This window comes from Clytia hemisphaerica, unplaced genomic scaffold (genome assembly GCF_902728285.1).
Source record: "Clytia hemisphaerica strain Z4C2 unplaced genomic scaffold, Clytia hemisphaerica genome assembly, whole genome shotgun sequence".
In the NCBI taxonomy this organism is placed as follows: domain Eukaryota; kingdom Metazoa; phylum Cnidaria; class Hydrozoa; order Leptothecata; family Clytiidae; genus Clytia; species Clytia hemisphaerica.
Window position 1 is genome coordinate 553,330 of NW_027103726.1, and position 27,652 is coordinate 580,981.

Genomic DNA, 27,652 nt, shown 5'->3' on the forward strand with positions numbered 1-27,652 from the left:
TTTTTTTTTTTTTGCAGTTAAGCTTGGAGGTATGCTTATTTCTTATCAAAATTGAACCTAAGTAATAAACGATATGCTTATAAAACTAAATGGGTGTAAGCATCAACAAACTTGACTTATTTTTGTAAAAACTATTTTTAAATTATTCCTTTTAAAAACCATTTTATTTTCTATGGAGGTTTAAAATCTTTTAGAAAATATATTATCGATCATTCATAAACAATGAAAATGTCATTCTTTATCCAATTTTACGCATTTATTTTCAACCCCAGACGGCGCTAGATCTAAATCTCCTGGATGGGAAATGAACAAGCCACTTATTTCCCATCCAGAACACGTGACCCGTGTATTTTTCAAATAATATTTCTTTAAAAAATCTTCAGGCTTCACTTTTTCTTGCTTGAGGGTTTTACCTCTAACCCCTTCGGAGCTTCAAACTTTCTTAGGCAAGAAAAACTGATGTTACTTATTTCCCATCCGAAACGCGCCTTAATTTCAGGCCTTCAACTTGATTTCATCGATTATTTCGATCTGGGAGGGATTTATTGATTTCAAGCCCTACTAGACCATTTTTGAACTTTTGGATCCTCAGATCCTAAGGTTCTAAGTCTTAATCTAGCGTTAAAACTCTGAGTTAGAACTCTACCCTTCGAACCTACTTTAGAGCACTTAAAAAATCGATTGTGGTTTCAAAACACACCCCGGTGAATTCCCTTTTGTCACTGATTGTAACGGCTCCTTTTTTTGGAGGATTGCATTTTTTTTTAATTCAGCAATAGGTTTTAGTTTCAATCTGGCGTTTGCGTAAAAACCACGCGCGGGCGCTCTGGATGGGAAATAAGTGGTTTCTCCTTTCCCATTCAGGACTCTCGAGTCTTGTCTTTCTGGCTTGGAAGTCAATGGAAAACAATTATATCATGGTGATTATGTTCCTTGAGACATGAAATGATTCTTTTATGAATAGGAGAAATTTTAATAAAATCCGCTGGAAGTTAATCACCATGGCAATGATTTCAAAACGAGGAAAGTGATGTTCGTGGCGTAATTTATTAAAAGGTCTATTGATGTTGATTGATACATTTAAAAGGAATTGAAAATGTGACCAGATGACCAAAAATAGCAAAAGTAGACTTCCTTCACATAGGGCTGTTACTTTTTATTGAGAACACAAATTTGAAATCAGGAGCCATCTTTTTGGACCTATCTGGAGGTCCTATATAAATTAACCATTGTCCGCTCGTTCGTTCGTTATGAGCTTTTCTAGATTGGCTCATTCAATTTTGCTGATACTTTGTACAATGAATCAAAATGCTATACCCTCGAATGTGACGGAGTCCGATTCTCGAAAAAAACTCTGGGGGCGGAAGATGGCTAAAGAAAAATATATGACATTTTTTATGGCTGAGAGGTATATAAACAATATATTGGGTCATAATAAATATATACAAAACAAAAATGAAAAATTTTACAAAAACAACCTTGAAACTGGATAAAGTTTTTGTTTGAGATATCTATGACGTTGTGATTTATCAGGGGGATTGAAAAAAATTATTATTTTGTCACCCCAATGCATCATTAGGATTGGCAAGTATGAAAATTATACATTTGACACACTATATTGCCAAAAAATCAACATGATCCTGAGAATTTTTCAAAGCACCCTAAAGTATTTAGTAACAAAAGCTTCTGTCGTTTGTCGAAAAAAGCCCCCCAAAACCGATAACGTCACCGACAAGAAAAGCCGACAAATAACAACGACGAATCATCAAGATACAGGTTGCTGTTGAGGTTGAGGTACCTGAGATACCTGAGGTACCTGTTGTTGTTGTTGTTGTTGGACCACTGGTTGTGTATTAGGTTGAATGAAATGCGGTTGATGATGATGATGTTGCATTGGATATCGTTGCATTGACATTGGAATGCCGGCTGGTGGACGGTGTTGATTGGTCGAAAATGGACACTAAAAATAGAATATGAAAATAGTACTTTAACTCGAACCTCTATAACTCGAATGTCTCCTTAATTTGAACAAGTTTAATAGTTCCTTCAGTTAACAATACCTATTAAACTCTACTACGTAACTCGAAATCTCCTTAATTTTGAACAAATTTGTGTTCCCCGTGCGTTTTCAAGTTATGGAGACTCCACTGTAGTGCTAAGGCTGATCTCTGAGAATTCCACTTTATTGAACATTCCAAGTTATATGAAGGCGAGCCTGGTTTATCCGACTGAGAGGAAATGTGCAATATTTATTAGAAAGAAATGTTATGGTTACATACCCGATTTGCGTAATGACCTTTTCCACGGCACTAAAACAAAAACAGAAACAAATTAAGATTCGTGAATAATTACTAGAAATACTAATGTAAGCTATGTCCTTTTGTTTTGATGTTGATACTTTCTTATCCTAGTAAGTAACTCTCGCCCCTTCATTTGTTGATGAAAACCCATTTTCTTTGTATGACCTCGACCCATGATCCTCTTACACACTATGTGTCGCAAACATTATCAAGTAAACACTTATCATATAACTTAACATAATAGCAATTAAAAAAAGAGGTCAATTTTCTTGAAAATATATTTCACCTTGTAACACGTGACAAATTCGAGAGGTCGTTTTCCAAAAGGTACGAAAGCCGCCCCTCCGCCTCCACCAACAGCGTTCGGATCACCCTGAACAATCGTTGGAGCGGGCGGTTCTATTCGTTCCCGCGGCATACCAGCTGGCGGTCGATGGGCGCGTTGAGGAGGCGCTTTGTTCTCAGTGGGGTTGGTTGTTTCTTCTGTTTGTTGAGTGGTGCTTTGGGCGTCGGGAACAGTCTCACCCTTCAAATGAAAGAAATACGGAGACCAGTTACGAAAACTCACCTTTTTACTCTCACAAGGCTTGAAATGTACCGATGTATGGCCATTGATTTCAACAGCAGAAACTTCTGGATGGGAAAGGAAGCCACCTATTCCCCATCCAAAACACGTGATCCGTGTGCTTTTTAAACAAAATTTCTAAATGCGGGGTAAACTTAAGTCTTCACTTTTTCTTGCGTGAGAATGGTTGAAAATTCCTCTCTAGCCCCGAGACTTCAAACTCAATAGGTACGACTCTGACGCAAGAGATCTTTTTCATCCAGAGCTCTTACAATCCCAAAATTATTAAAAGGGAACACTAAGGTTCTTGTGATTTTGAGAGACGGTTTCATTTTACAAATCTCTATTTTTCTGCTAAGATGGCTATACTTTTGCTATTATGTAGAAACCATGTTAGCGTAATTAGACTTATTCCCTTGAAAGTGGTTTCTACGTGGTAGCCAAGAAAAGTGCTCACTTTAAGCGAACGAATAACTATTCATCTTGGGAATATCCAGGAATATCATTTGTCAAAGAAGTCGTTCTCTTACCCTCATAGCAGCTTCAGCATTGAGTCGCCTAGCAACTGCACAATGCGTCGACTTGTGACCTTGCTCACCGCATGCATGACAAACGATGTGAGCGAAGGGTTTACGTTCTTCTACGATCTGTACCTCGAAGCGTGGACTAAAAGATGAAGCAAAGATGTGGTTAATTTCCAAAATTGATTTGAAAATGATTTTGGGAAACTTGGATTCTTCAAGCAGAACTTAAAGGCCAGTCTCAACTTGCGCGCGCTGTGATCCCACTTTTTCAAGCAAAGCTTTCACGCTATTAGTCAAAAGAAAAATGAAAGAATTTCATTGGCACGATCTGACGTAACGGTTGAAAAAATTGAAATGTTTTCAACTTTTTTTTCGAACGCGCGCTACATTTTTATAACGTAAAATGTAATCTTTTTTCCAAGCAAAAAAAGATTGAAGCAAAAGGTGCGATCAAAGCGCACGCAAGTGGAGACCAGCCTTTTTAAAACAATTATGAGCACAACATACCCAAGCCTTCTAGGATAGTCTTCTTAGTTTTTGAGCCACTACAATTAGATTATCAAATTTCACTATAATGTAACTCTTCTGTGCTTAATTGTAGGGGTAGAATCTGGTAGAATAAGCGGGGAGGTGGAACTTTGAAAGAAGTGAAATGAAATTTTAGTCAATTTCATTAGGAAAATGCAGGTTTTTGACAGTTTTTGGTAAAAAGTCATAAAATGGTGGGATCATTATAAAGTGATTTTGGGGTTTAAAAAATCGAAAAAAGGGAAAATAATCCCCCCAACAATTAAGCATATAAGAATTATGAAAAATTAGTTAATTGATTATGAAAATGTTTTGCTTACTGAGAAAATTTGCATTCTTTGCCCTCCGGACAAAATCCACAGAGGTAGTTGACACACATAACTCTTCGGACATGTCGGTTCTTACAATTCGGACCTGAAAAAAAGTGAATTGCTCGTTGACGTCACAATTCATGATATTCATGACGTAATGTTTTAAACGGAAGTATCCAAAATAGAAGGGCGATTTCGACGATTTTATTATTTAAATTCACAATCAGTGGCAAGCACCCGGTCTTTTATGGGTGTTCCCATTTAAAGCGTCAAGTCATAAATATCATGTATGCACATACATGAATGAGAAGCTATTATCAGCTGACAAATCAGGTAAAATAAAAAGAAAGTAACTCCGAAAAAGACATCAAGGTGAAAGTTGTATATACTTAGTTTAGTACAAAATATAGCTTTTTAAAAAAGCCAAACGTTTGTTTTTCTTTACGTTTCAAGGAAAATGGATGTCTTTTTTGGGATTTAGTTCTGCTTGGTTTCCTTTCATGTCGCAATACTTTGATGGTATGAAATTTAGCAGATTTCGGTGTCATCCGAGAAATTTCAAGTCCAAATATAAATTTAGAAAGACCTTATCAGCAAAATATTTTCAAACGAAAAACTCAAAAAATGTCAAACAAATTACTTTTTAAATGTTTACTGGCATCAAAGAAGCGCTAATAATGCGTATGCAAACAACCAACATGCAAGATTTGGCAGTATAAGGCATAAAATCGTGAAAATATTGTCTCCCAGTAATGCCATCCACGAAATTAAATTCCCGTGAGAATTTATCCCATAAAAGTAAGTAAGCCTTTTCATAAATTACGCAATGAACAACTATTGCCTCGTTTTCAGAATAAGGCTATCAAGACTAATCCTTCCCAAAAGGATTTCTAAGAAGTGCAAGTGATATTTTCAGTGTGATAGGTGTGATTTGAAGTCTCGACCTTAGAAATCATCTTAAAAGACAAATCAAACGCTGTTTGTGACGTAATTTATAAACAGGCTTTCCACCTGTTTCCACCAGATACAAAAAGCAAGAAAAACAGCAAAAGTCTATCTTGACTTTTGACTTCTTTTTATAAATAAAAGAGAATGAAACAAATATTTCCTCTTCGGAAACAACAACACAGACATACCATGTTTACAAAAGCCTCGATCGTACCAGGGACAGTCTTTGATTTTATCTTCTGGATTCAAATGGAGAAATGGGCATTCTTTGTTGCTGCACTGCCCTGTAAATTAAAGTGGGATTGAATTGGAGTTGTGCATAATTAGAAGGGAAGTGTTTTACTGTGAATAAAGATTTTAACATTAGTGCCAAGGACAAAAGCAAATCTCTAGTGTAGACCCTACATGACAAAATTGAAAAATTTTCTTTACATTTAGTCTGGTAGAGTGGTACGAAAAACGAGTTTCGATTTTACTTTGAAAACACCCTTCCATGCAAATAAATGAGGAGACGATTAATTTTAAAATGTTTGAAGATATGATTTCATAGAGATTGCAATAAAAAAGTTTGAATGCTATTAGCAGACATTGATCTAAATGTAAAACTCAAGGATGACCTTTCTACCCTTAATGTAATCTTATTAGGTTTAGTCTTACCGTATTTGATATAGAAATAGCACTCAGGCATTTTTTCCATATCATATTTATGAAGAAATTCACAGTCGTCTCCTTTCTTACACAGCCCACGAAGCCAATGTTTACATACAATAGCCTGGTTTCCCCTGACATGCCTCAGTGGACAGAGCTGCCCTCTCGTACATCTGTTTGAGATGAAAAAATCACAAATTGCGGACGCAGATTCTAAAAAAATAAAAAAAAGCATGAAATACATTTAAATCAGCATTTCAAGACTTAAGAAACCTGAAGAAAATTGAGTAAATAGTGTAAATTACTGATCGACAGCTTCACTTTTTTGTAAAATCAGCTGTCGAAAGAAAGTTTCTTGCTTTGCTTCATAACATTGCCTGATTTTCATCTTTCACTTTGTTTCTGAATATTATAGAGAAGTGCAATCTCCGATTCTTTCATCCCCTGTTTAGTAAGCACCTCAAAGTAGTGAGCTTTTAATGTCGAATAAAGTCTTTTGTAGTTTATCTCATTGGTATCTCACGCTACAAGTGGTTACTGGAGTGATCGAGTCCAGAATCGGACGATGTTCCCAAACATGCTTCTAGTGTGGAATGGGTAGCTAAGTCAGTAGAGCAGTTGCACTAGTAATGCGAAAGTCGTGAGTTTGAATCTCATTTCAGTCCTCAGTTTAGTAGTTCGCTACCTGAGGTCAATGCGCACACATATACTTGTTTACTCTCTAAATTTTGGATGATTTGACTTTCTGTAACGTTTTTATGTTACAAAAGTTCATATGAATAATAACTTTTCATTGAATACAATGTTTTGATATTTTAGATTTTAGAAGAGCTTCACAAGAATGTAGTAGTAAAGATCATTTCAACATTGGTACGGAAAACTTACTGTCCATTCCAGGGAAAGGAAGAGGTTGAATCCCCAGCTGCATTTCCAATGCAACTTCTATATCAAAGCGCATATTGTCCACATTAGCAATGATGTCATCCATCTTTATACTTCATATATTTGTAGTTTTTATATTGTTTTGGGTAGTCTGGAAATAAATTTATGATAATGGGTGAAATTAAGAAAGGTCACAAAGAAAGACTATTACTTGCAACTACCAATACGACGAAAAACACCTCAAAACTTTTTCTAAGAATAAGTTCAATTTTCTATTTTCTATTTTGTCATTATAGAAGCAAACATTCGAATTTGTGTAAAGGATCACTTCCACAGATTCTAATGTTTGATTCTATAATGGTGGAAAGTATGTAACATGAAAAACATGAAAAAGGGTTAAGAATCAGCTCCATTAAGAAAATAATGCATTTCAGTCTTTTGAGTTCAGGTAGACTTTTCAGCATTTCAAAGCCAGTCCCTGAAACCTTGACTGGGATTCAAACAAATCTAAATGGGGTGTTGATTTTTAAAAATAATCTGATGTTTCATTTACAAAAATAAGAATGAAAATGAGCGATATAATCTAAGAGTCAAAATCCCTATATAACAAAAAAGTAGTAATTATCACAAAAATCAATATTTTCTAGCTTAGCAAATTAACAGAAATAACAAATCTAGCAATAACCAGACCTGAAAGAATAACATTCAAATGACTCGTTTGTAGGAAATATCAGATAAGAAATCTTCTCCCAACTTCAGGGGCATTTTTCTACTTCAAAATATGAAATTACTGCTTTAGATATGGGTTATATTTTCCTCTTTATATTTTTCATTGAACATTTTGAAAAAGCAGTGAAGCATGGAAACATTGTCTATTCATTTGGGGCTTTAGATTTCTGATCAGTTCTTTGTTGAAACTTCTTTTGTCACTATGAGTCAGTGCTGCAAATAAGGAAATTTCAGTTGGCCGGTATTTTTTTGAACGCAACGAAAATAATTTGAGCAGGGGGTCTGGCAGACAGCAGTATGAAATTTAATTAACATATAGCTAATACCGGGTTAGCTTGTTTTTTATTTGACGCTCATGAAAATTTTAGAAATTAGAAAAGTCTGAAATGACCTTTACATACATTGGCTAAACACCTGTATTAATTCAAAATCTATTCTTCTTTTAATTGGAAACGTTATTAAGTATTTATCTAAGCCTCTAGTCTTTAAATTTTAACCGGACAAAATGAAAGACTCTTACTACTGTTGGCTTAAGAAATTGAAAATAGACCACTGAAAACACAAGTGAAATTTACCTGGATGACAAATCTAGTCAGTGTCTTTTCCAAGCACCCAAATGCCCCCGTTAGATGGTGACATGAAACTCAATTCAAATTGAGTTCATTGATAAATTCCATAAATTCATTCAATTTTAACCGTTTTAAAGTGCTAGTTAAGACAAATATGCTCAGCTTTCTGAACCCCCCACCAGGGCTAGCCCTGGACCCACAGGGGGGCTCAAGGCTCCCCAAGCCTCTGATATCGCGGCTTACGCCTTTGTTAAAAACTCAATTTGAAAGTACAAACGGAGGCATTGCTTGGTGCTTGGAAAAATCCCTGCTAGTAATCCTGATAAAGGCGTTACTTACACGAATTAACACTGCCTTCAACAGACTTTTTAATTTCCTAGGTGGGCCTTTTTAAAAATTTCCATGATAGATACCCAATACCCCACAGATTGTTCTTAAAAATCAGATTCATTAATCCTGGTACAGAAACCTAATTAATAAAAAATATCATGCATATATTTATTGCAAAGCTTTTGCATGGAAACGGAGATGATCTTCGACAAAAGTAGCAATAAAATAATAACTATGATCATATCCATCTTGCATGCGAGAAATCAATCCAACATTGTTGTTGGATGCAGCAGCTTGAACCAAATTATCAGGCAAAAGTTGGTCTTGCTTGAGAAAACCATCCTCATTCCCTTGATCTGAAAGAATTTCAATTTTAGGGCCACTGTATGTTTTTACAAGCTCACACGAGTCATACCCTTTCCATGATTCCTGATTTTCTCCCAAATAACCTAAAAAAGCCTTCAATCCCCATGGACATTTCATAGGATTGCAAATGGGAGCAAACGCAGAGATAGACTTGTATTGACCAGGATTTTTCAATCCGCAAACAATGGCACCATGTCCACCCATGCTATGACCCATGATAGATTGATTTCCGTTTGTTGGGAAATTTGCAGCAATGACGGTTGGCAACTCCTTGGTGACATAAGAAAACATACGATAATTTGTTTTCCATTTTTCTTCAGTTGCGTCCACGTAAAATCCAGCTCCAGTTCCGAAATCCCAACCATCTTCTTCTCCCTCAATGTTGCATCCTCTTGGGCTTGTATCTGGACAAACTATGATAAGGCCAAGCTCACAGGCTAATTTTTGAGCACCAGCTTTTGTGATAAAGTTTTGCTCAGTGCATGTAAGTCCAGAAAGCCAATACAATACAGGGCATTTCTGATCATTCAATGCTTTTGGTGGCAACATAACTGCAAAGGTCATCTTTGTTTTTGTTTCTTCTGAATCGTGTGTGAAAACTTTGACATTTCCGCCAAAACATTTCACTGTAGATTTTTGTTCCAGTGTTGTGGCCATCTTGCTGAATGCTTTTGTTACTGAGAAAAGTTTACCTGTAGATTTCTTTGGGAGCAAAGAATTAGCCAGACGACCAAAAATCATGTACGTCCTGGTACGTCCAGTACAACCACCAAAATCTTTGAATATGTTCACGCGCATGAGACAAATCGGAAAAATAGAACCATTTTGTATCGGGGGAAAACGGGAAAATCGGGGAAACATCTCTTCGAAGGGTATTGCACACTACGCACGGCCAGTTTGCAGAGTATGGCAACCTGAACCTTTTAGCCCTTTTACCTGAAGAAAACTTGGCCTCTCTGGTACCCACCTTTCAAAGTCATCTAGCCCTTCGGGCCCTCGGGCTTTTTTCTTTATCAATCTATGGACAAGACTGCACTACTCGAGGAAAAATTTGGAAATAACCAAGTTCCGCACTGGAAGAGTGCACCTGATAAATTTTGGTCCAGACAGGGTGTACCTATACCTCGAAAATTATCCCAAAAAGGCAAAAAATTGCTAAAATTAGGTGCACTTGAGGAGAAAATAGCAGAACTCTGCACTTGGGGCTAAAAAACCGTCTGCACTTGCACCTAAAAACCTCAAAATTTGCGCACCTGCACTCGACTTTTTTCGAGTTGTGCACTCGAGATCTCGAGCAAACGTGCATGTCGTATACATCAGTTTGTAAAAATACAGGACGGGTCTCCTGTCTACATCCCAGGTTTATTTTTGGGTAGCTTCAGCAAAATAAGATATGCAACACAAAAACACTGTAACCTTTCTGAGCCGCTTATCTTACTAAGGGTCAGAAAGGTTCGGTACAATGCACTGTGAGGATATATTTTCACTACTCAAGAGGTAAGGGTCCGATTTCGAAAGCCATGTCTTCTAACCTAGACGATCCTATCGTCTACACAAGATCACTAAAAAAAGGGAATAGTTTAGGAGAGGCGTGGTAAATTCAGGTGGAGTAAGCAGAGGCGGAGATGTTTACAGTGTAGTGTGATCAGGGTGTGTTGTTCTTTAACACCCCCTGGTGTGATGTTTACGTTTTGTTCCAAAACTCTACTGCCACTTTTTTCCCGTAAACCACCCTGACGCCCTGACTTTTCTAACCAAGTTCCGCACTGGAAGAGTGCACCTGATAAATTTTGGTCCAGACAGGGTGTACCTATACCTCGAAAATTATCCTAAAAAGGCAAAAAATTGCTAAAATTAGGTGCACTTGAGGAGAAAATAGCAGAACTCTGCACTTGGGGCTAAAAAACTGTCTGCACTTGCACCTAAAAACCTCAAAATTTGCGCACCTGCACTCGACTTTTTCCGAGTTGTGCACTCGAGATCTCGAGCAAACGTGCATGTCGTATACATCAGTTTGTAAAAATACAGGACGGGTCTCCTGTCTACATCCCAGGTTTATTTTTGGGTAGCTTCAGCAAAATAAGATATGCAACACAAAAACACTGTAACCTTTCTGAGCCGCTTATCTTACTAAGGGTCAGAAAGGTTCGGTACAATGCACTGTGAGGATATATTTTCACTACTCAAGAGGTAAGGGTCCGATTTCGAAAGCCATGTCTTCTAACCTAGACGATCCTATCGTCTACACAAGATCACTAAAAAAAGGGAATAGTTTAGGAGAGGCGTGGTAAATTCAGGTGGAGTAAGCAGAGGCGGAGATGTTTACAGTGTAGTGTGATCAGGGTGTGTTGTTCTTTAACACCCCCTGGTGTGATGTTTACGTTTTGTTCCAAAACTCTACTGCCACTTTTTTCCCGTAAACCACCCTGACGCCCTGACTCTTTCCCGCGTTTACTGACCTTTAAACGGACGATAGCATCGTCTACTACTAACCATGCACGTCAAGCACGCAATGAATTGAAAAATGCTATCTATCTATTCTTACCAAAAGTGAATAGATCTCCAAAATATGAAATGACTTAAAAAGGTGCAAAAACGTATCAAATCGATCAAACGCGGTCTCTATAGACTAATCCCATCTTCAATTATATGATGTGTAAAGCAGACAGTACAAAATGTCGTAGACCAGTGTCAGATTGATGATTCGTTGGGCTTCGTCCCCAGGGGGTACTAGGGTTGGCGAATGAGAGGTGTGTGCGGACGGGACCTCCGAAAACCGACCCTTAGAGAAATTGATTTTTGAAAAAAGTCATACCCTTAGAGGGACTTTATTACAATTTTTTCTCTGGAAATCAAAATTTCCTAAAAATCCTGAATTTTCCTACCCTTAAAGAGACTAATTTAAAACTTTCAGATTTTTCTGACCCTTAGAGAGACTTTGAAAGGTGAAAAAACCGACCCTTACCGTCCGCAGATACCCACCATCCATTTTTCCAAGTACCCCCTCCCCACCTCAGGCAAATTAAGGCCTGTCCAGATTTTTCAAATTTACCTTAATTTTTTATCACCGTTTCCACTTGTCATGCCCCTGTCATAGCATATCACTTCATACGTCGAAAGAAGCGTATTGGAGTGTAGATCACTGGAATAGCTGTACCATAATTAATTCTTTCACCCAAAAAAGATATCAGGCAAAAACCAAAAAATGCTGACGTCAGCAAAACTTGTTTTTTGAATAACTCCAGTTTGGCTTATGGTATAAACATGAAATTTGGACAAAAGTTGCATATCATTAAGGTGGCCATCCACTGGAAATTGAAAAATCGACCTTTTAACTTTAAATGTTGATTACTCAATAACTAAAAATTATATGGGCTTGAAACTTCCAGGTATTGTTATTTATGACCTAAAGTTAATATTAAAAAAAAAAATTAAAAAAAAAAATTGGAAGACGGGGGTTTGGTACGACTTTTCAGAAAAATCAAAATAATCTTGTGTCAACGTTTTAGAGAAAACTACAAATACTTGGTTAATGATTTTTGGTATGTAGAGGCACTTTAGGACAAAGAATGGAATGAGCGAAAATTTTTTTTGAAAAATCCAAAATCCGGGGGTAAAAGCCAAGAAAACAGTTTTTTCAAAATATGAGATCTGGAATTAGTGAAATCTGAAAAATCCTTCGCTCATTCCACAGCCCTCATAGATGTGCAAATACCTTGAAAAAATCAGACCAATCGGACAACTACATCTTGAGATTTTTCCGCCACAGTGATTGGGAACCCCCAGATTTGCGTTTTGAGAAATCGTGCTTTTAAAACATAAATTGTGGTTAAATGAAAAGATTATAGTTTTCAATAGGGATTTTTTTATGATTTGAGCCTATAAGGGAGTTTTCTACATTATTTCAAAGGAAATAAGGATTTAAAACTATTTACTTTGAAAATTTTGGCCAATTTGAGTGACATTTTGATTGTTTCCAGAAAACCGCAAAACTTTGAAAAAAGACCGCAAAACTCATTTTCACCACGAAAACCAACCCGAAATGTAAATAACAATGCCCACATTCATTGTAAGACTATTTTGGACTATTCCTATCAGCAGGGATTAAAAACTAAATCAATTAAGTTAAAATATTCATTCAAAAAGCTCTGGAACTGAAGACTCATTATCGTGTTACAGGGCACTTTCACTTTCACTTTCATGCCATATCGCTGAAAGCATAATGAAACCGCCAAAATCTAATCCCACACAGTTAAAAAAGTAATTTGAAGATGATTGTGTTGTTTTCTAAGAGATTCCTGGCAATAAAACATTAAAATAGCACCCAAAAAAGAATAAACAAGCAAACAAAAGTTCTACATACCTTTGGCGCACTACACAACAACCGACCGTGCTCTTAATCAAAAGAAATCACAAGTTACATCATGATTAAATATTCCTTAGAGTTTTACAAACCTCCTTGTATAATAAGAGAACCATAAAACATCATTTACAGCAACAAATGTGGGTGAAACACTCAGCAAAAGTCAGTGAGCTTCATCCTCCAAAATTGTCCAAAAACCATCTTTAAAATTGGAGGGCGGTCATTGTTTACAAAGTTTGACAACTGAATATGGGTACACCAAGCGACTTCAAACCTTCTAGAAATGTTTCTAGCGACTTGAAGACGACCCGTAAAGATTTTCAAGCCGTTTGAGCAGCTAGAGAAGGTAGAATTGCTGTTTTACTAACGGGCGGGAAACAGGGCGTCCATGGGCGAAGCATTAAAAGCTTAAAGGTAGAGGTATTTTAAAACCTAAAATTTTCTGCTTATTCTTTACTTTTATGAATTGAAATTTTCAGAGGTTGTTCCAGAGGAGTTATACTTGACTTTAAGCCAAAAAAATAAAAAACCACCAAAAAAGTATCACTATTTTCAAACTCAGTGGATGGCCACCTTAATAGGAACATTTTTACATAATTTTTTTTCAAAATTTCTGACGTCAGCAGAAATCAGCAAAATACGAAATTTTGCAATAAAGTGCTGACGTCAGCAAAATTTCAAAAATTTTTTTTTCAAAATGGTCCTTTTAATGGTGTGCAACTTTGGACATGCCTTAATTTGCCTGAGACCGGAGTCTTCGTGCCTGATGAAGTTTAAAGAGATATCATGTTGTTAGAGGTTGTCAATACAATTTGCAGGCATCGTTATTAAAAGGAGATTTCAACCGCTCATTGAACAGCATGATTATGAAAATCAGAGGAAAGGTGGGAATATCCACAGGGCCGGCGAAATTGGGGGGGCCGGGGGGGCCATGGCCCCCCCACTTTTTTGCTAAGAAAAAAAAAATCAACCAACCATGGTGGCGCCTCCTTAGACACTTACTATTTGGCCCCTCCACTTTCAAAATTGATTCGCCGGCCCTGATCCAGGGGGTCAGGGAAATGGATAAGAGAGGATATCTAGAGGGTACAAGAGAAAATACCTGAATATATTCTAGGCCTAGATTCAGTCAAACATTCTTTACAAGGCCGTTAGATAACGACAATAAGATATATCTAAAATACATGTTTTTTTATAAACAAGTGTCTACCCCTTTATCAGGCTCGTAATTATGCTTAGCATTCTATTGTTCTTAAACAATAGATCCATTGTTTAGGTACCAAAAACTGAGCCTACATATGCTTATAAACGTTATGCTTATAAAAGAAAAAAATATGTAGTTCTTTGCAATGCTCTTTTAATTATGAGAACAGGAAATCTAATTTCCTTTAGCTTTAAGAATGATTAATTCAACAACTAAGGATTTTTAATACAAAATGGGTTGTTAATATAAGAGGATTTGGCATCTTTGATGATGGAGCATTACAATGCATACCTTCGATAAAAGGAAGATAATTAAGCTTCTAAAATATAGGTGGAATAGGTGGAATAGGTATATTTTTAGTGTTTTAGATTGTATGAATTACTCAATGCTTTGCAATGCTGATGTATTTTGCACATAGAAAAAAATATCAGATCACTGCAAGAACCACAGTCAAAGTCTTGTATTTTTTTGTGGATGATAATAAAAAACTACTTTTGCAAAAGGTATGAGGAAATTTTTCACTTTGAGGTAACAATTCTTGACTTCTAGGCTAGAGACCAAGTAGTAGTTTTATAGCTAAAATATTTTATAGCTATAAGATGAGGAAGGAATATCACATGTTAAATAAGATGGAGATTTTAAGTCTATTATTTAACTTCTTGACGTCCCGCCGGCGAAATTTTGTGCTCTCAGGGACGATATTTACGGCTGCCGGTAGTTTTGATTTAAGCATTGAAAAATCTTTAAAATGTGATATTTTAGCTTTTTGAAAGCGTCAACCTCAAAGAGTTAACGAGCCAGGAAATGATTTTCAAAGCTAACTTTTGCTTATGGAAAACTAGTTTGACCCTTTCGGATTGCATTTATCAAAAATACTTTCAGCTTCATGTTAACTCCTTGACGTCCCACCAGCAAAATTTTGTGTTCTGAGAAACGATATTTTTGGCTGCTGCGGTTGTTTTGATTGATGAACAAATTCAGAAATCTGGAAGTCTGGACAAATAGAGCTTTGAAAGAGCTTTCCAACGGTACCAAACATTAAAGGGTTAGCTATCATTAAAGTCGAGATAACTCGATTCAAAGTGTAAGCCTCGAAAACTCTTTATATTTTAGCTTTTTGAGAGCGTCAAGGAGTTAAACTCAAATATACAGTGGCTTCCTCAGTATATGAGGGTAAAAGCTGAGTGAAAACTTCCCTATTGTGACATTATTCCTTTTTTTTATACAACAAGTATTATTCAAAAGCATCTATCACCCGGTTTAAGTGTGAAAAATTGCTCAACCAAGCTTCTGCTCATCCTCTAGCGAAAGAAAAATTCTTATAAATATAGGAAGTATATCTATAGAGGTCTGCAGTTCAGACTAGCGACCACCTCACTAAAAACCGGGACTTTTCATCCCATTGATTGCGTAGAAAAAACGCGGGTGACGTCTAGTATAGGCCATTTCCAGACCCGTTTATCTTATATATATTTCAGGTAAGATGAGTTACCAGGACACTATCATTGGTGTTTTGCTCGATGTCTCTGGCTCCATGCGATGCAATATCAAAGGAAGACCAGAGGGTGACAAAGGATGGATTGGAGCAGTTTTCAAATGTCTGGATAATTTATTGGATAATGATATTAAAGGCAATCACAAGATATTCGCTTTATGTGTTGGTGGGGCGGAAACAGGTGTTTTTGACCTTTTAAAAACATTGGAAAATGGTAGACAACAGGGAGAGCAGGGTTTCGAATCTATCAATTTGTCTCACGAGGAAGTGATTAGCTGGGCCTGTGTATTGTTGGAAACAAATGGTGCCACCGAACTGCGCACTTGGGCTCCCATATGGAAACTGAAACGTGAAGTATCCCGCGAAGATGCAAGAGCCGTGCTTCGACTTTTAACAAATCTTTTAGAAAACGGAGATGACAGCACGATGCGCAAAATTGTATTTGATATCTTACCGAGAGCTTGTCGAGTACACGTACCCATTGTGGCAGATATTGCGAGATTCAAAAACAATCTTTTACAAATGGATGGTTCATTACAAGCTGATAATGAAGATATTGAGCGTGTCATAAGACAAATCAAAGATTTAGTGGTTTCAAAAATAATACTCGACGAAAGCATTACCGCTTACAGCATTTCAAGAGCTTCTTCTATCCTTCGAATGTCTACTGATAATAAAAAGGAGTTAACACAGCAAGATATTGAGGAAATCTTATCCAAAGTAGAGCCCTATATTTATGGTGGCACCCCACTAAACGAAGCCTTAACCAAGTGCCACCGGTTTTTTTCATCGTCACAATTTCGCGGTCATCGGAAAATGTTGTTTGTCCTCTCAGATGGAGCCCCTACCGATACCGCCACTCAAGCTCCGATAAAAGAAATGCACGATTCAGAAATCACTATCGTAAGCTGTTATATCACGCAAGATAACTTAAGGAATCCAAGACGACTATACGCAACTGAACAGCCAGAATGGAAAAGACAAGATGAGCCTTTTTCCACATCAGGAGGCCTTTTGGGGCTTTTTGGTAATGTTTTGAATCAACTATTACAGAGCAATGGAGCATCGTTCATGTTTAACTTGAGTTCTTCTGTTGAAACACAATCGATTCCAAGAACTATTTTCGTCAAGAAGGGCTGGACAGTTGATGTCGAAAATAACCACGTCAAATTGTTTGCCCAGGTTAATCATCCTGATCTTGTTAACGAAGTCACAGAATTGGCAAAGAATATTTTGTTTTGCCAAGACGCTTTGTCTGATGTATTGACAACAATCGATCTCGACTTGTATATCAACCAAAAATTGAAAGGTTTTCAAGTCTCAAGACAAGTTGGCGGAGTCTGTTTTGCACATGCGACAGCAACCGTTATGCATTTGGCCACTCACAGAATTGTTGACAGATATCAGGGTCGTGTGCCTGCAGATTTCAACGTGTTCAATCGTGGCTGCGCATACCCAGATTTTCACAAGCTCAAAGAGAAAATGATCGATCAATTCGGTAGAACACCTGAAGGAAATCTTCATGATGACGGAGCTTACACAGATGAAGTATTGAAGAAGACGTGTCCAAAACTCCGTCTCCAAGTGAGAGAAGTCGACTTACAAGGTGCATTGGCTGCCGTCACAGCAAAACGACCTGTCGTCACAGACTTTGCACTAAACGCCCAACAATGGGACCAATTCTTCAGATTCTACCGAACCCAACCAACAGGTATTTTACCAAAAGAATTGATTCAAAATGCCCACCAACCGAAAGCAGAGCTCGAAGGGCACGCAGTAGTACTGATTGGTTTCAATGGCAAATCACTTCAATTCATGAATTCATGGGGTACTGATTGGGGTGATAGTGGCTTTTTCCGTGTGTCTAATGATGGTGGCGTATTGCCTCTTCCTTATGTTAGGTTCTACGATGTGTATTGGACCCTTAATGATTTGTACCAATGCGAAAAAGAAGCTTATCGAATAAAAGGAAGAGCTTTGGCTGAGTCTCATATCAACCGTTTAAAGAGCTTACAAGTTGCAACACATATGTGTCGTCTATGTCACAAATCTTCCAAAGTGATTGATTTCAAAGGGAATATGAAGGAGGTGACGTGTCCAAAGTGCTACCGCAAATTCCCAATGAAAAACGCGGGACCAGATATCTTGTTGGCCGTTTATTTGGCTTTGCTACAAGTAAAAGAAAGCAAATGAAATGGAAAATAAAACTTTATCTTCATATTAACAGAAAAACTAGCAAGGGATTTGCTCGCGTATTATAACATTATACAGGACCAGCAACGTTAAATACTTAAAAATATTTTTTATTTCAATAGTCATTTTCATGATCATTCTTATGTATATTTAATTTTACACATTATTTCGACCTGTCTTGTTTTATATCCATGGCAATGGAACTGAGATTCCAGATTTTCCCAACCCTTACACAAGGACTGATGCCAGGTTTCAAAAAGACTAAGAGTGAAACTATGCCCGTGCCTCTTATATGTCTCGTTAGAACACATCATCATTTCTAGCTGATTGATTAACAAAGCCCTAATCAGAACACATCAAAATTTCTAGCTCAAATATACTCTTGAAACATCGGGAAAAAAGGTCGTCTCACCTGCTGCTTTCGTTCAAACCAATATTGTATCTAATCTACATTTATTTGTGCCTTTTCTACATGGATCCTTTTCAATTAGAAGTGTTAATTTTCTTAGAAATATTACTTAGTTATATATCTCAGATATTTACTATAACTATTGTTTGGTACAATTTCTGACCTACCTAACTTATATTATACAAAAGCATCTCATCCTTTAGTCGCTATTTTAAAAGTAGTTCTTCACTTCAAGTCGTTGAATCAAAACAGCAAGCAGTAAAATCTCATACTATCATAACGAATAGTCCGTCAATATTAAGCTTGCCCTTTAGTCTTGCTTCATTTTTGCTTTGCTTCTTCAATTACCAGTTTTACTTATTAATTAATTAGCAACATTATTTTTATTTAATTATTCAATTTTAAAAGGGAATCTTAAATCTAGACACCAACGTATATGTTTAGTTCTTCAGCCATTCAGCTCCAATTATCCAAATTTAGTCATTATCGATAGCTTCTTATTGAATATACATATCTACTCATATGCATTTAATATATAACTGCCAATCTCACATCTGGCCTACTGGTTATTTCTAATGGTTATTTTGCAAAATTCAAAGTTTCAAAGTTTCTTTTTTAATTTGTCATAATTGTCTTTTAAGTGCATTTTCATGCAATGTAGAGCTCAAATTTTCAAAATTGGTGTCACTAAACTTCAGCCCCCCCCCAATATGAAAATGCTTCCTACGGCACTGTACATGTTTATTTTTAATTTTATCTTTATTTCTAGCACATATATTATTATCTACTAACTTTTTGTAGGAACCAAATATTTTGGAGACAAGATAGTATCGATTAAAAAAAACAAAAAAACGACTGTATGTTGGTGCATTTTACCGAATAACCTTAAAACCTTTCTACCCTTCCAGTGTCGTTTGATTTCATGTCTACTTTGCTGTTGCCACTTATGAAGATTTTAAAACAGGGTAATTAAATGCATCTGAAATGTAGCTCGAATCTATATACTAATAGCCTTACGATTTAAGATTTCCGTAAATCTTTTCCGGGGGATATGTTTTAGATTCACATCAACAATTTTAGCCTAATTTAAGTTTTTATGTATAATCTTTGCCTCCTGATTAATACCCATGACCAATATGAAATCTAACAATAGAGCGCTGAAAACTTACGCATCCCTCCATAATGAATTTTGATTAATCCTTAGTTTCTAAATTTACCATTTTATTAAAACTTTCAAGTGTCTCTGCGTTCTTCAGATTAAGAAAGATTATTTTCGAAAGTGGACTCGAATTACTTCATTTTCACTTTTCACATTACTCTCCGGTACCTAATAGCGGGGGGGGGGGGGGGTTGGAATAAGCAGGGGGGTTGGAAAAAATCTCAAAATCTAATAAGCGCGGGGGGGGGGGGGTTGGAATAAAAATGGTACACGAGAGTAAATATTAGGTACACGAGAGTAAACATTTTCAAAGCTAGCAACGTTGCCTAGAGAATCCTAATTTTATTTTGTAGCTATCTGTAAACAAATCATTTGTGGTGAAAAATATCACTGCATGGTCTTCTTTTTAACCTACCCCTTTTGAATACATACTTTCGTCTGCTGTCTTTAATCAAGGTAATGAATTAGTGTCTAGTCACGTCTATCCCCTCTTACGCCACCTGAAAGTCAAGAATTTCAAGGTCTCGCTGCCCTGGTCAATTTAGGCTCAAAAGATTTAACCCCCCCACTCCTAAAGAGAGTGAGGAGGGGTGCACACACACTATGAAAATTTTAGACTCTTTTCTTATCAATATGAGAACAAACAGAATTTTTATAAATATATTTTTGTCAAGATATATTTCTTTCGCAAAGCTTCAATATCCACGATCCGGAAAATCTTTAAATAAAATCTCATATTGTGATAAATTAAGACTATTTTTTACAAAAACACTAAACTAAAAAATTAAAAAATTATCTTTTGATTCGAGGTCTCAAAGCGGCATCCTATATTACGCCTGAAAATTTTCCTTATCACCAAAATCTGGATTACACATCACGCTAATACAATTTCACGCCACCATCAGGCGAGAGAAAAGCCCCAATCGAAAAAAGACATAAAGAGGAGGTTGCAAAAAAACCCCAAACAACCAAAGAAGTCTACTTAAATTATCATTTGAGACAAAATTATTTCACATTGCCGAATGTTATAAATCGAATTCAAAACAATTAAATAAATTGAAAAAACTGCTATCTATATAAAAACATTCGTTTTAATATCCTTGCAGCCTTGATACCAAATCTAAAATTGAGAAAGATAAAACATCTAAACTAAATTCAATTACAGTGCATGTCTATTTCGACAATCCAAATTACCCGGTACTAGGGTACTGGGTTTGATTAGAATTGAAAATTGGCAATTGAATTGCCCCTGAGGTAAAATTCTTCTTTTTTCGTGATTTTGGGTTCTTTCAGTTTTTTTGAGAATATTTTTTTTTTTGTTAATCTTCGAGGTGTGAAAAGTACCTGGTACAAATTTTGCCTGCGTTCTCCCGGAGACCAAATCACAGGAGTAAGTCATATGGAAAGTTTACAGTCATCATAAATTGTAATTAAGTCATACAGGGTTTTATACATTTTTAAAGACCTGGATGGGGGTAGTCTACACGATAGGCTGCCCCAGATCCTAACCTAACAACTCCAACCTATAAGAGTGCCTAAAGACCATAAGTAAGGCCTGAAAGCCTAGAGCTTCCAATTATGTAGACTACCCCCTCCAGGTCTCTAATAAATATTAATGACATACGATTGGAAAAAATTCTATTTCTATTTCTATATATTTATTTGCATAAATTCATTAGAATTACTTTCGCAAATATTTAACAAAATATTTTTTAGGAAAATGAAAAAATTTAAGTCTATTAAATTAAGTTTATTTAAAATGTACATATAATGGTTAAAATATTAAAATAGTAAATAATAAATAATTGATAAGTAAGTTTAAATAGTAAGTTAAAAATAGTATTTCCAGAAAAACTAACAGTAGTTAGGAATTTAACGAAGGTAGAAATTTGCAAAAGTTTGTCGCGAGGTAGATTATAGACATGACTGAAAATTAGACAGAAGCTTAAGTGTTTTGTCTTAAGTAATTGAAAAGTGTATATGATTATAATACTTATTTAATAGTCAAAGAGTTTCTAAATTCGTCCCTTTCATTTAAATTTACAATTCCATTGTCCAAGCTATTCCATAGCTTAATAGTGAAAGGAAAAAATGAGTTTTCATAAACTTTAAGTTTTGCATGGATCAAGTTATATCTTACATTAGAAGTCCTTTGTCTTTTTGGTAGTAAAGACTTCTCCATGTATTTAAAGCCATTTACGCAATCAAATAACATTTTCAAACAAGATAAGTCTCTTCGCGTTTCAAGAGAATCGAGATTCAATCGTTTAGCCATTGCTGTTGGGCTGTAATGGTATGCCCATTTGTTCTCAATCCATCTACAAGCTTTGCGCTGGACCATTTCGATCTTGCTAGATAACGTTGTGTTGTTATGAGGGCACCAGACAGGGCTAGCATATTCGAGAATTGGGCGGATGAATATTTTGTAGCATTCGAGTTTGGTCTCTTTAAGACATGATTGAAGGTTGCGTTGCAGGAAAAGTCTCACATTGGTAGCTTTAGAGACAATCGTGTTAACGTGGTCTTTCCAATTTAGCTTTTTGTTGATGGTTACCCCTAAGTATTTGGCTTTGCTGACTGTTTCTAGTTTCTCATTGTGGATGAAGTAATCACGGACAGTAGGTTTTACTTTATTTGTTATTCGCAAAACTTTACATTTCTTGGGATGGAATTCCATGGACCAATCGTCTTCCCATTTTTGTAACTTGTCAAGGTCGTTTTGGAGAATAGTGGTGTCGTTTAGGCTACGAATGATACGGTGTAGGAGTGAGTCGTCAGCAAATAAAGCAAGTGTGGATTCGGTTGTGAGTGGCATATCATTAATATATATGAGAAAGAGTAATGGGCCCAATACAGATCCCTGTGATACTCCTGATTCAACTTTTGATTGTGGGGACGTAGATCCTCGGACAACAACACATTGGGTTCTGTTGGATAGAAAGTCAGTGATCCACGATAATATTTCATTTCGAATGCCGTAGTGATGTAATTTGATGAGTAGCTTTCTGTGATTAACTTTATCGAAAGCCTTGCTAAAGTCTAGAAGGACTGAGTCAATCTGTTCACTGTTGTTAAGGGCTTTTGCAAATTTATCAACCGTTGCTAGTAATTGTGTTTCGCATGAGCGTTGTTTGCGAAAACCGTGTTGAGCATCACTAAGTGTACCGTCTTTCTCCAGATGGGTCATGATATGGCTGAATAGGATGTGCTCCATGATCTTGCAGGAAATAGAAGTGAGGCTGACTGGTCGATAGTTTTCAGCAGTTGATCTGGGTTTGTTTCCTCCTTTGTGAATTGGAGTGACAATGCCTTTTTTCCAGTCTTCCGGTACTTTCCCTTGTTTAAGTGAGGCGGTGAATAGTTTAACATATGCATCTGTAATCTCTTCAGCACATTCTTTAAGAAATCGAGCAGGTATATTGTCAGGTCCGCATGCTTTACCGAAATCAATGTTTTTCAATAGTTTTTCAATTCCATTTCTTGTAAAGTTAATATTGGCAATGTCTGAACCTTTGGGACCGTTGATTGTTGGAGTTATACCATTGTCCTTGGAGAAAACACTGCAATAATGTTGATTGAGAAGTTGGGCGATTTCACCATCATCTGAATGGGTTTGTCCATTTTTGTCAATGAGTGGTGCAACTCCAGCAATATCATTTCGTTTAGATTTGATATATTTCTTTTTATTTCCTGTTACTGTCTCTTTAACAAAATTGTTTTTTGTGGTGTTACAGATCTTTCTATAGTGTTTTGCTGCTAGTTGAAATTTCACCCAGTCTTCATCTTTTCTTGTTCGCTTGTAAACTCTATACCGTCTGATTTTCTGTCGGTTAGCTCTTTTGCATATTTGATTGAACCAGGGTTGATCAAAGCGTTTTTTTGTTGTGGTTGTTGGAACATGGCGCTCTTGACATACTTTAACCATATTTTTTATACCGTTCCAGATTTCATTTACTGGGGTTTCGTCAGATGTTGTATTACAAAGGATTCTGCATTTATCTCTAACGTCGTTACGGAGTGCTGTAAAATCAGTTCTGTTCCAGCACATCACTTTGCGTTGGATCGGTTTATGTCTCTGAGGGTGGCATATCATGTCTAAAAGTACGGCAGTGTCGTGGTCACTAAAACCTGGGACTGGTGAGCAATTTGACACAAAGCCTGGTCGGTTTGTGAGCATAAGGTCAAGTATTGCTTTCTTGCGTGTTGTAAAATTGACCATTTGATGAAGACCTGAAGTTTCAAAGACTTCAAGGTATTGTTCGTTTAGTTCTTTCGAATACTGATTGGAAGTGATACTGTTGGTGTTCCAATCTATATCTGGCAGGTTGAAGTCACCCCCTATCCAAAGATGATGATTTTTGTATTTCTTACAGATGTCTGTTATTTCTTCTGCTAATTGTTTGTTTTGTTCTTTAGAGTTATACATTGAACGGTAACATGCTGAGACTATGACAGGTTTCTGATGTGTTTGTATTTTAACAGTTACAATTTCAGGTACTTTGTTCGGTATTTGGTCAACTTTCATCCAATCTCTGTAGATGATTATGACTCCTCCTTTTCCGTCTTCCCTATCTCTACGTTCTGCTAGGTAATGTGGTGGTAAGAATTCAGAGTTTTTGGTACGTTCTTTAAGATGAGATTCGGATCCAATTACTACGTCGATATGGTGGTCCTTGAAGAACTTTTCTAAAGAGTTACGTTTGCTCCAGATACTTTGAAAGTTACATACTAGAATTCTGAGTTTATCGACTTTCTTCTTATTCTTTTCATTATTGTCAGGTTGGATAGCAACATCGGTATCAGACTCTCTGTTCTCGTTCTCAAGAAGGATGGTACAATCACTACAGTGCCAAGGAATGTCTACGTCGTTTGTGTGTGTTATGAATGTTTCAATGTCCATGGAAACACATATTTGATGGAACCATTGATCACAGGTGTCGCATGCTATTGCATTTTCATCTTGTTTGAATGGTTGTTTGCATGGTTGGCATATCATCTTGGATCATCAGTTGTACGGTTGCCGCCTTTTCCAATCTATGTGCAAATTACTGATTCTGCAGAGACAATAACTAAAATTCTAATACAGTGTCCACGTTAATAAAATTTATAAGAACATAAGGCTTCGATTGCAATCATGTTAAGATCAAGTTTAGAAAATGGGCAAAAATACTCAAAAAATGAGGAAATTAAGAACATGTTAAGAACATTTTTAGGCTTAAAACTCAAAAATTTAAGAACATCCAAAGGCTTCAAAAATTTAGGATATTCTTATGAAAAAATGTAGTAGAAAAAACGTGTAGATTGGTATACCTTTATAGCTGTCAAGCTCGTCTTTCTTAACGGGTGTAGCAGATGACTGTTTTGTCACTTTCTGTCATCACGAGAGAGAATTAAATTATTCAAAATCATTATTATCATAGATTTATAAAGCCCAGGGCTAGATGTCGTGCTTTGGCTGAAAAGTGTGCCGTATCTCGGTAGGAAATTCTACCTAGGTCACGTGGCATTACAAAAGAATTTCATCGCCCGACCAATCAGAGGCTTCGCGGGTTTTCGAAAAAAAAAAGCAACAAATTTTTTCTACGATATTCAATCTTTTTGCCGGTGATGGCTTAAATCACTACATCTAGCCCTTCGGGCTTTATAAATCTGTGGTTGTTACCGAGACGCAGAAAGAAAAGAAAACATGAGAAACCAGTGTAATGCTGGTCAAAAATCGTATGTAAAAATTCCGTCACAAAGCCATTTTTTGTCAGTTTTCGAACGAATTTTCTCCCGATAAAATAGTTCGGTTGCGTAGTCTTAGTAGCTCTAAATTCATACTGATTTGAGTTTCAACAACAAATAAACTGCTAGTAGGTGATCCAGTAACTAAATTATTAAATAAAGTTCTTACTTTGAGTTTTGGTATGGGCAAACCGAATATCTCGCACAGTTTATTGCGTTCTGGTCGTACCATCTCGATGTTTTGATCCCTAAAATAGAAGTGATTGAAAATTAAATTTTTGTGCAAAACCTCCAATTGACGGACACTCTAAAAGGCGGACACCTCTGATTAGCGAACAATATTCGATAATCGATAATCGATATGTAAAAGCTAGAAAGAAATTTTCCTGATGAATGAAGAAAATCTTTAAGCAATTTAGCAAGAATCAATTTTTGGCGAAAGAGTCAAAGAATTGAAGTAAAATTAGCGAATTTTTTTGTTATTTTACCGAATTCGCAAAAATTTCTTCACAGAAGTTAGTACCACTAAACCAGAAGAACTATTAAACAAATGAGGATCGGAGAGACCAGTCTTCGGAAAGGAGTTAAGCGGCTGATTGTTTCTGAGATCAAGGTTAACTGAGCTAAATCATAAAATCGAATGACGAATATCCTACAGGTAGGCGTTGCTTATATCAAACTCACCATGAGACGTCCGTCAAGATGTTCATGACGTTCTCTTGTTCGTCTTCACACACGATATCGTCGTATGTCAGAAATGTCGTGTATAACTGTTCCGCCGTCACTCGCCGTACCTGCCAGAACAACAGAGAATATAAGATTTTCCAGGGTGAAAAATAAATGCTCGAATTTAATTAATTGAATCGCAAGGGCATTTGTAAGACCCCTTTAGACATAATTGAAGCATGATTTTGCAGAGTTTTGCCATTTTGGAGACTGAACCCTTAGCTTCTTAGTATATTGACTCTTTAAATAAAAGAAATGTTTTAGAAATAATTCCCACGACATAATTATTGTACACTCTTTTATGTTTTGAAAAAAAAGTGTAAGCATATGACGAAGCATAATTTGAGCCCGAAAATGAAATTTTACTTAGCATAATAAGTCTCAGCCCGAATTTCTCATATGCATATAAAACTAAAATAGTGCAGCCAAATTATACTAACCCTGGGGTATTTGTGACAAAGGAACATGAATAGATGCTGTAAACTTTTCGTTCGCACCTCCCCTTCGAACTGTACCAAACAACAAAATCTGAACGTTAAAAGAGAGAATAGCACGGCTTTATAGTACGCTTTCAATTTAGTATATCCAGTGGTTAAAGCAAGGTTTTTCATCTGAGACGAAAAATAGATTTTAGACAGCAAATCAGCACGTATTCTTGAAACATTGGCGAATTATACTTTGAACCTCTTTACATACTTCACTTAAACAGAAGAACTTTCAAGCAAACCATCTGTTGTCTCGCGCATCGAACGTAAGGACAACGAGCCGCCTGTCTAAGTCGGGCCTTCACGAAGTTTCGCGAAATTCTATATTTGGGCAGCATTTCAGATTTTCTTTTTAATTTGGACACGTGGAATTCTAATCATCACGAAAATTTGTCAAGGATAAATGGGTCAAAAAGTATAAAATATTATTAAGTATTTCTGTGGTAGTCACCCTCAAACTTGTAACCCTTGGTCCCTTGGTTTTCTTGGCTATTCCAGAAATAGTCTGTACAATGTCATCCACTAAAAATCACCTGATTTAGAGTGAGATTTAAGGATTTCAAGCAGAGATATTGTAACCATTATTGCACTTTAAAATTCAATCCCCCTGCCTTGTTTATCCTGATTGTTGCTTTAATTACTTTGTTTGCTGTTCATATTCCTTTTTTTTTAAACAAACTTACTACTGGTAATTAGATTGATATAGATTACCCGTCTGCTTTCAGGATTTCGGTGTCGTGGGATAGATCTTCCCATGCTACCGAAACCCTGGACAGTATTATAGGATTATTTACACTTAAAATCTTTGATAAAAGATAGCATATACAAAATGTCACAAAAACAGGGGTTATTTTCGACCACGTTCCATGTTGAGGAGGTGTGACGTCCAGGGTTGTCTGGAAAATAAAAATCTGTGGGGTCTGATTTTCCGAGTGTTGAATCTTACCAGGGGGTAAGTAAAATGAGGTTGAAAATCCAGGGTGGTCAGTAAAACGAGGTCGAAAATCTAAGGTGGTCCAAAAAAGCGAACAAATATCCAAGGGGGTCATGAAAAATTTAAAAAGAGTCCAGGGGTCACCTTTCCCAAAAACAACAACTCCTCAACATAGGGGGTACATATTTTTTCTAGAATAACCCACTTTTTGTAACATTCTAAAAGTGCTCAATGTATACCAAGCTCATCGGTAAGAT

The 27,652-nt window shown here is 36.5% G+C and overlaps 4 protein-coding genes across 5 annotated transcripts in view; 1 reads left to right on the plus strand and 3 right to left on the minus strand.

The window, feature by feature from the left end:
* Positions 1 to 1,402: 1,402 nt before the first annotated feature.
* Positions 1,403 to 6,862, minus strand: LOC136804665 (cleavage and polyadenylation specificity factor subunit 4-like). Its single transcript, XM_067061271.1, has 8 exons — positions 6,710 to 6,862; positions 5,834 to 6,037; positions 5,365 to 5,460; positions 4,238 to 4,331; positions 3,396 to 3,531; positions 2,587 to 2,826; positions 2,280 to 2,309; positions 1,403 to 1,960 (listed from the first exon to the last, which is right to left on the minus strand). The coding sequence occupies exons 1-8, from the start codon at positions 6,810 to 6,812 to the stop codon at positions 1,766 to 1,768; spliced, it is 1,098 nt and encodes a 365-aa protein (XP_066917372.1). The 5' UTR covers positions 6,813 to 6,862; the 3' UTR covers positions 1,403 to 1,765.
* Positions 6,863 to 7,225: 363 nt separating this feature from the next.
* Positions 7,226 to 9,490, minus strand: LOC136804666 (S-formylglutathione hydrolase-like). Its single transcript, XM_067061272.1, has one exon. The coding sequence runs from the start codon at positions 9,439 to 9,441 to the stop codon at positions 8,503 to 8,505; it is 939 nt and encodes a 312-aa protein (XP_066917373.1). The 5' UTR covers positions 9,442 to 9,490; the 3' UTR covers positions 7,226 to 8,502.
* Positions 9,491 to 14,705: 5,215 nt separating this feature from the next.
* Positions 14,706 to 18,233, plus strand: LOC136804667 (uncharacterized). Its single transcript, XM_067061273.1, has 2 exons — positions 14,706 to 14,770; positions 15,746 to 18,233. Exon 2 carries the CDS (start codon positions 15,751 to 15,753, stop codon positions 17,953 to 17,955), a length of 2,205 nt encoding a protein of 734 aa, XP_066917374.1. The 5' UTR covers positions 14,706 to 14,770; positions 15,746 to 15,750; the 3' UTR covers positions 17,956 to 18,233.
* A 1,958-nt stretch (positions 18,234 to 20,191) lies between these two features.
* The window catches only part of LOC136804668 (tubulin-specific chaperone D-like), a 57,879-nt gene continuing 50,418 nt past the window's right edge, over positions 20,192 to 27,652 (minus strand). The window contains exons 41-45 of one of the 2 annotated variants that reach the window (XM_067061274.1): positions 26,417 to 26,504; positions 25,935 to 26,044; positions 25,420 to 25,498; positions 24,834 to 24,894; positions 20,192 to 20,643 (exon numbers count right to left, since the gene is read on the minus strand). In XM_067061274.1, the coding sequence (XP_066917375.1) occupies positions 20,615 to 20,643; positions 24,834 to 24,894; positions 25,420 to 25,498; positions 25,935 to 26,044; positions 26,417 to 26,504 (367 nt within the window). In that variant the 3' untranslated portion in view covers positions 20,192 to 20,614. The remainder of the gene's footprint in view (positions 20,644 to 24,833; positions 24,895 to 25,419; positions 25,499 to 25,934; positions 26,045 to 26,416; positions 26,505 to 27,652) is intronic. The other variant, XM_067061275.1, reaches the window with a different exon arrangement.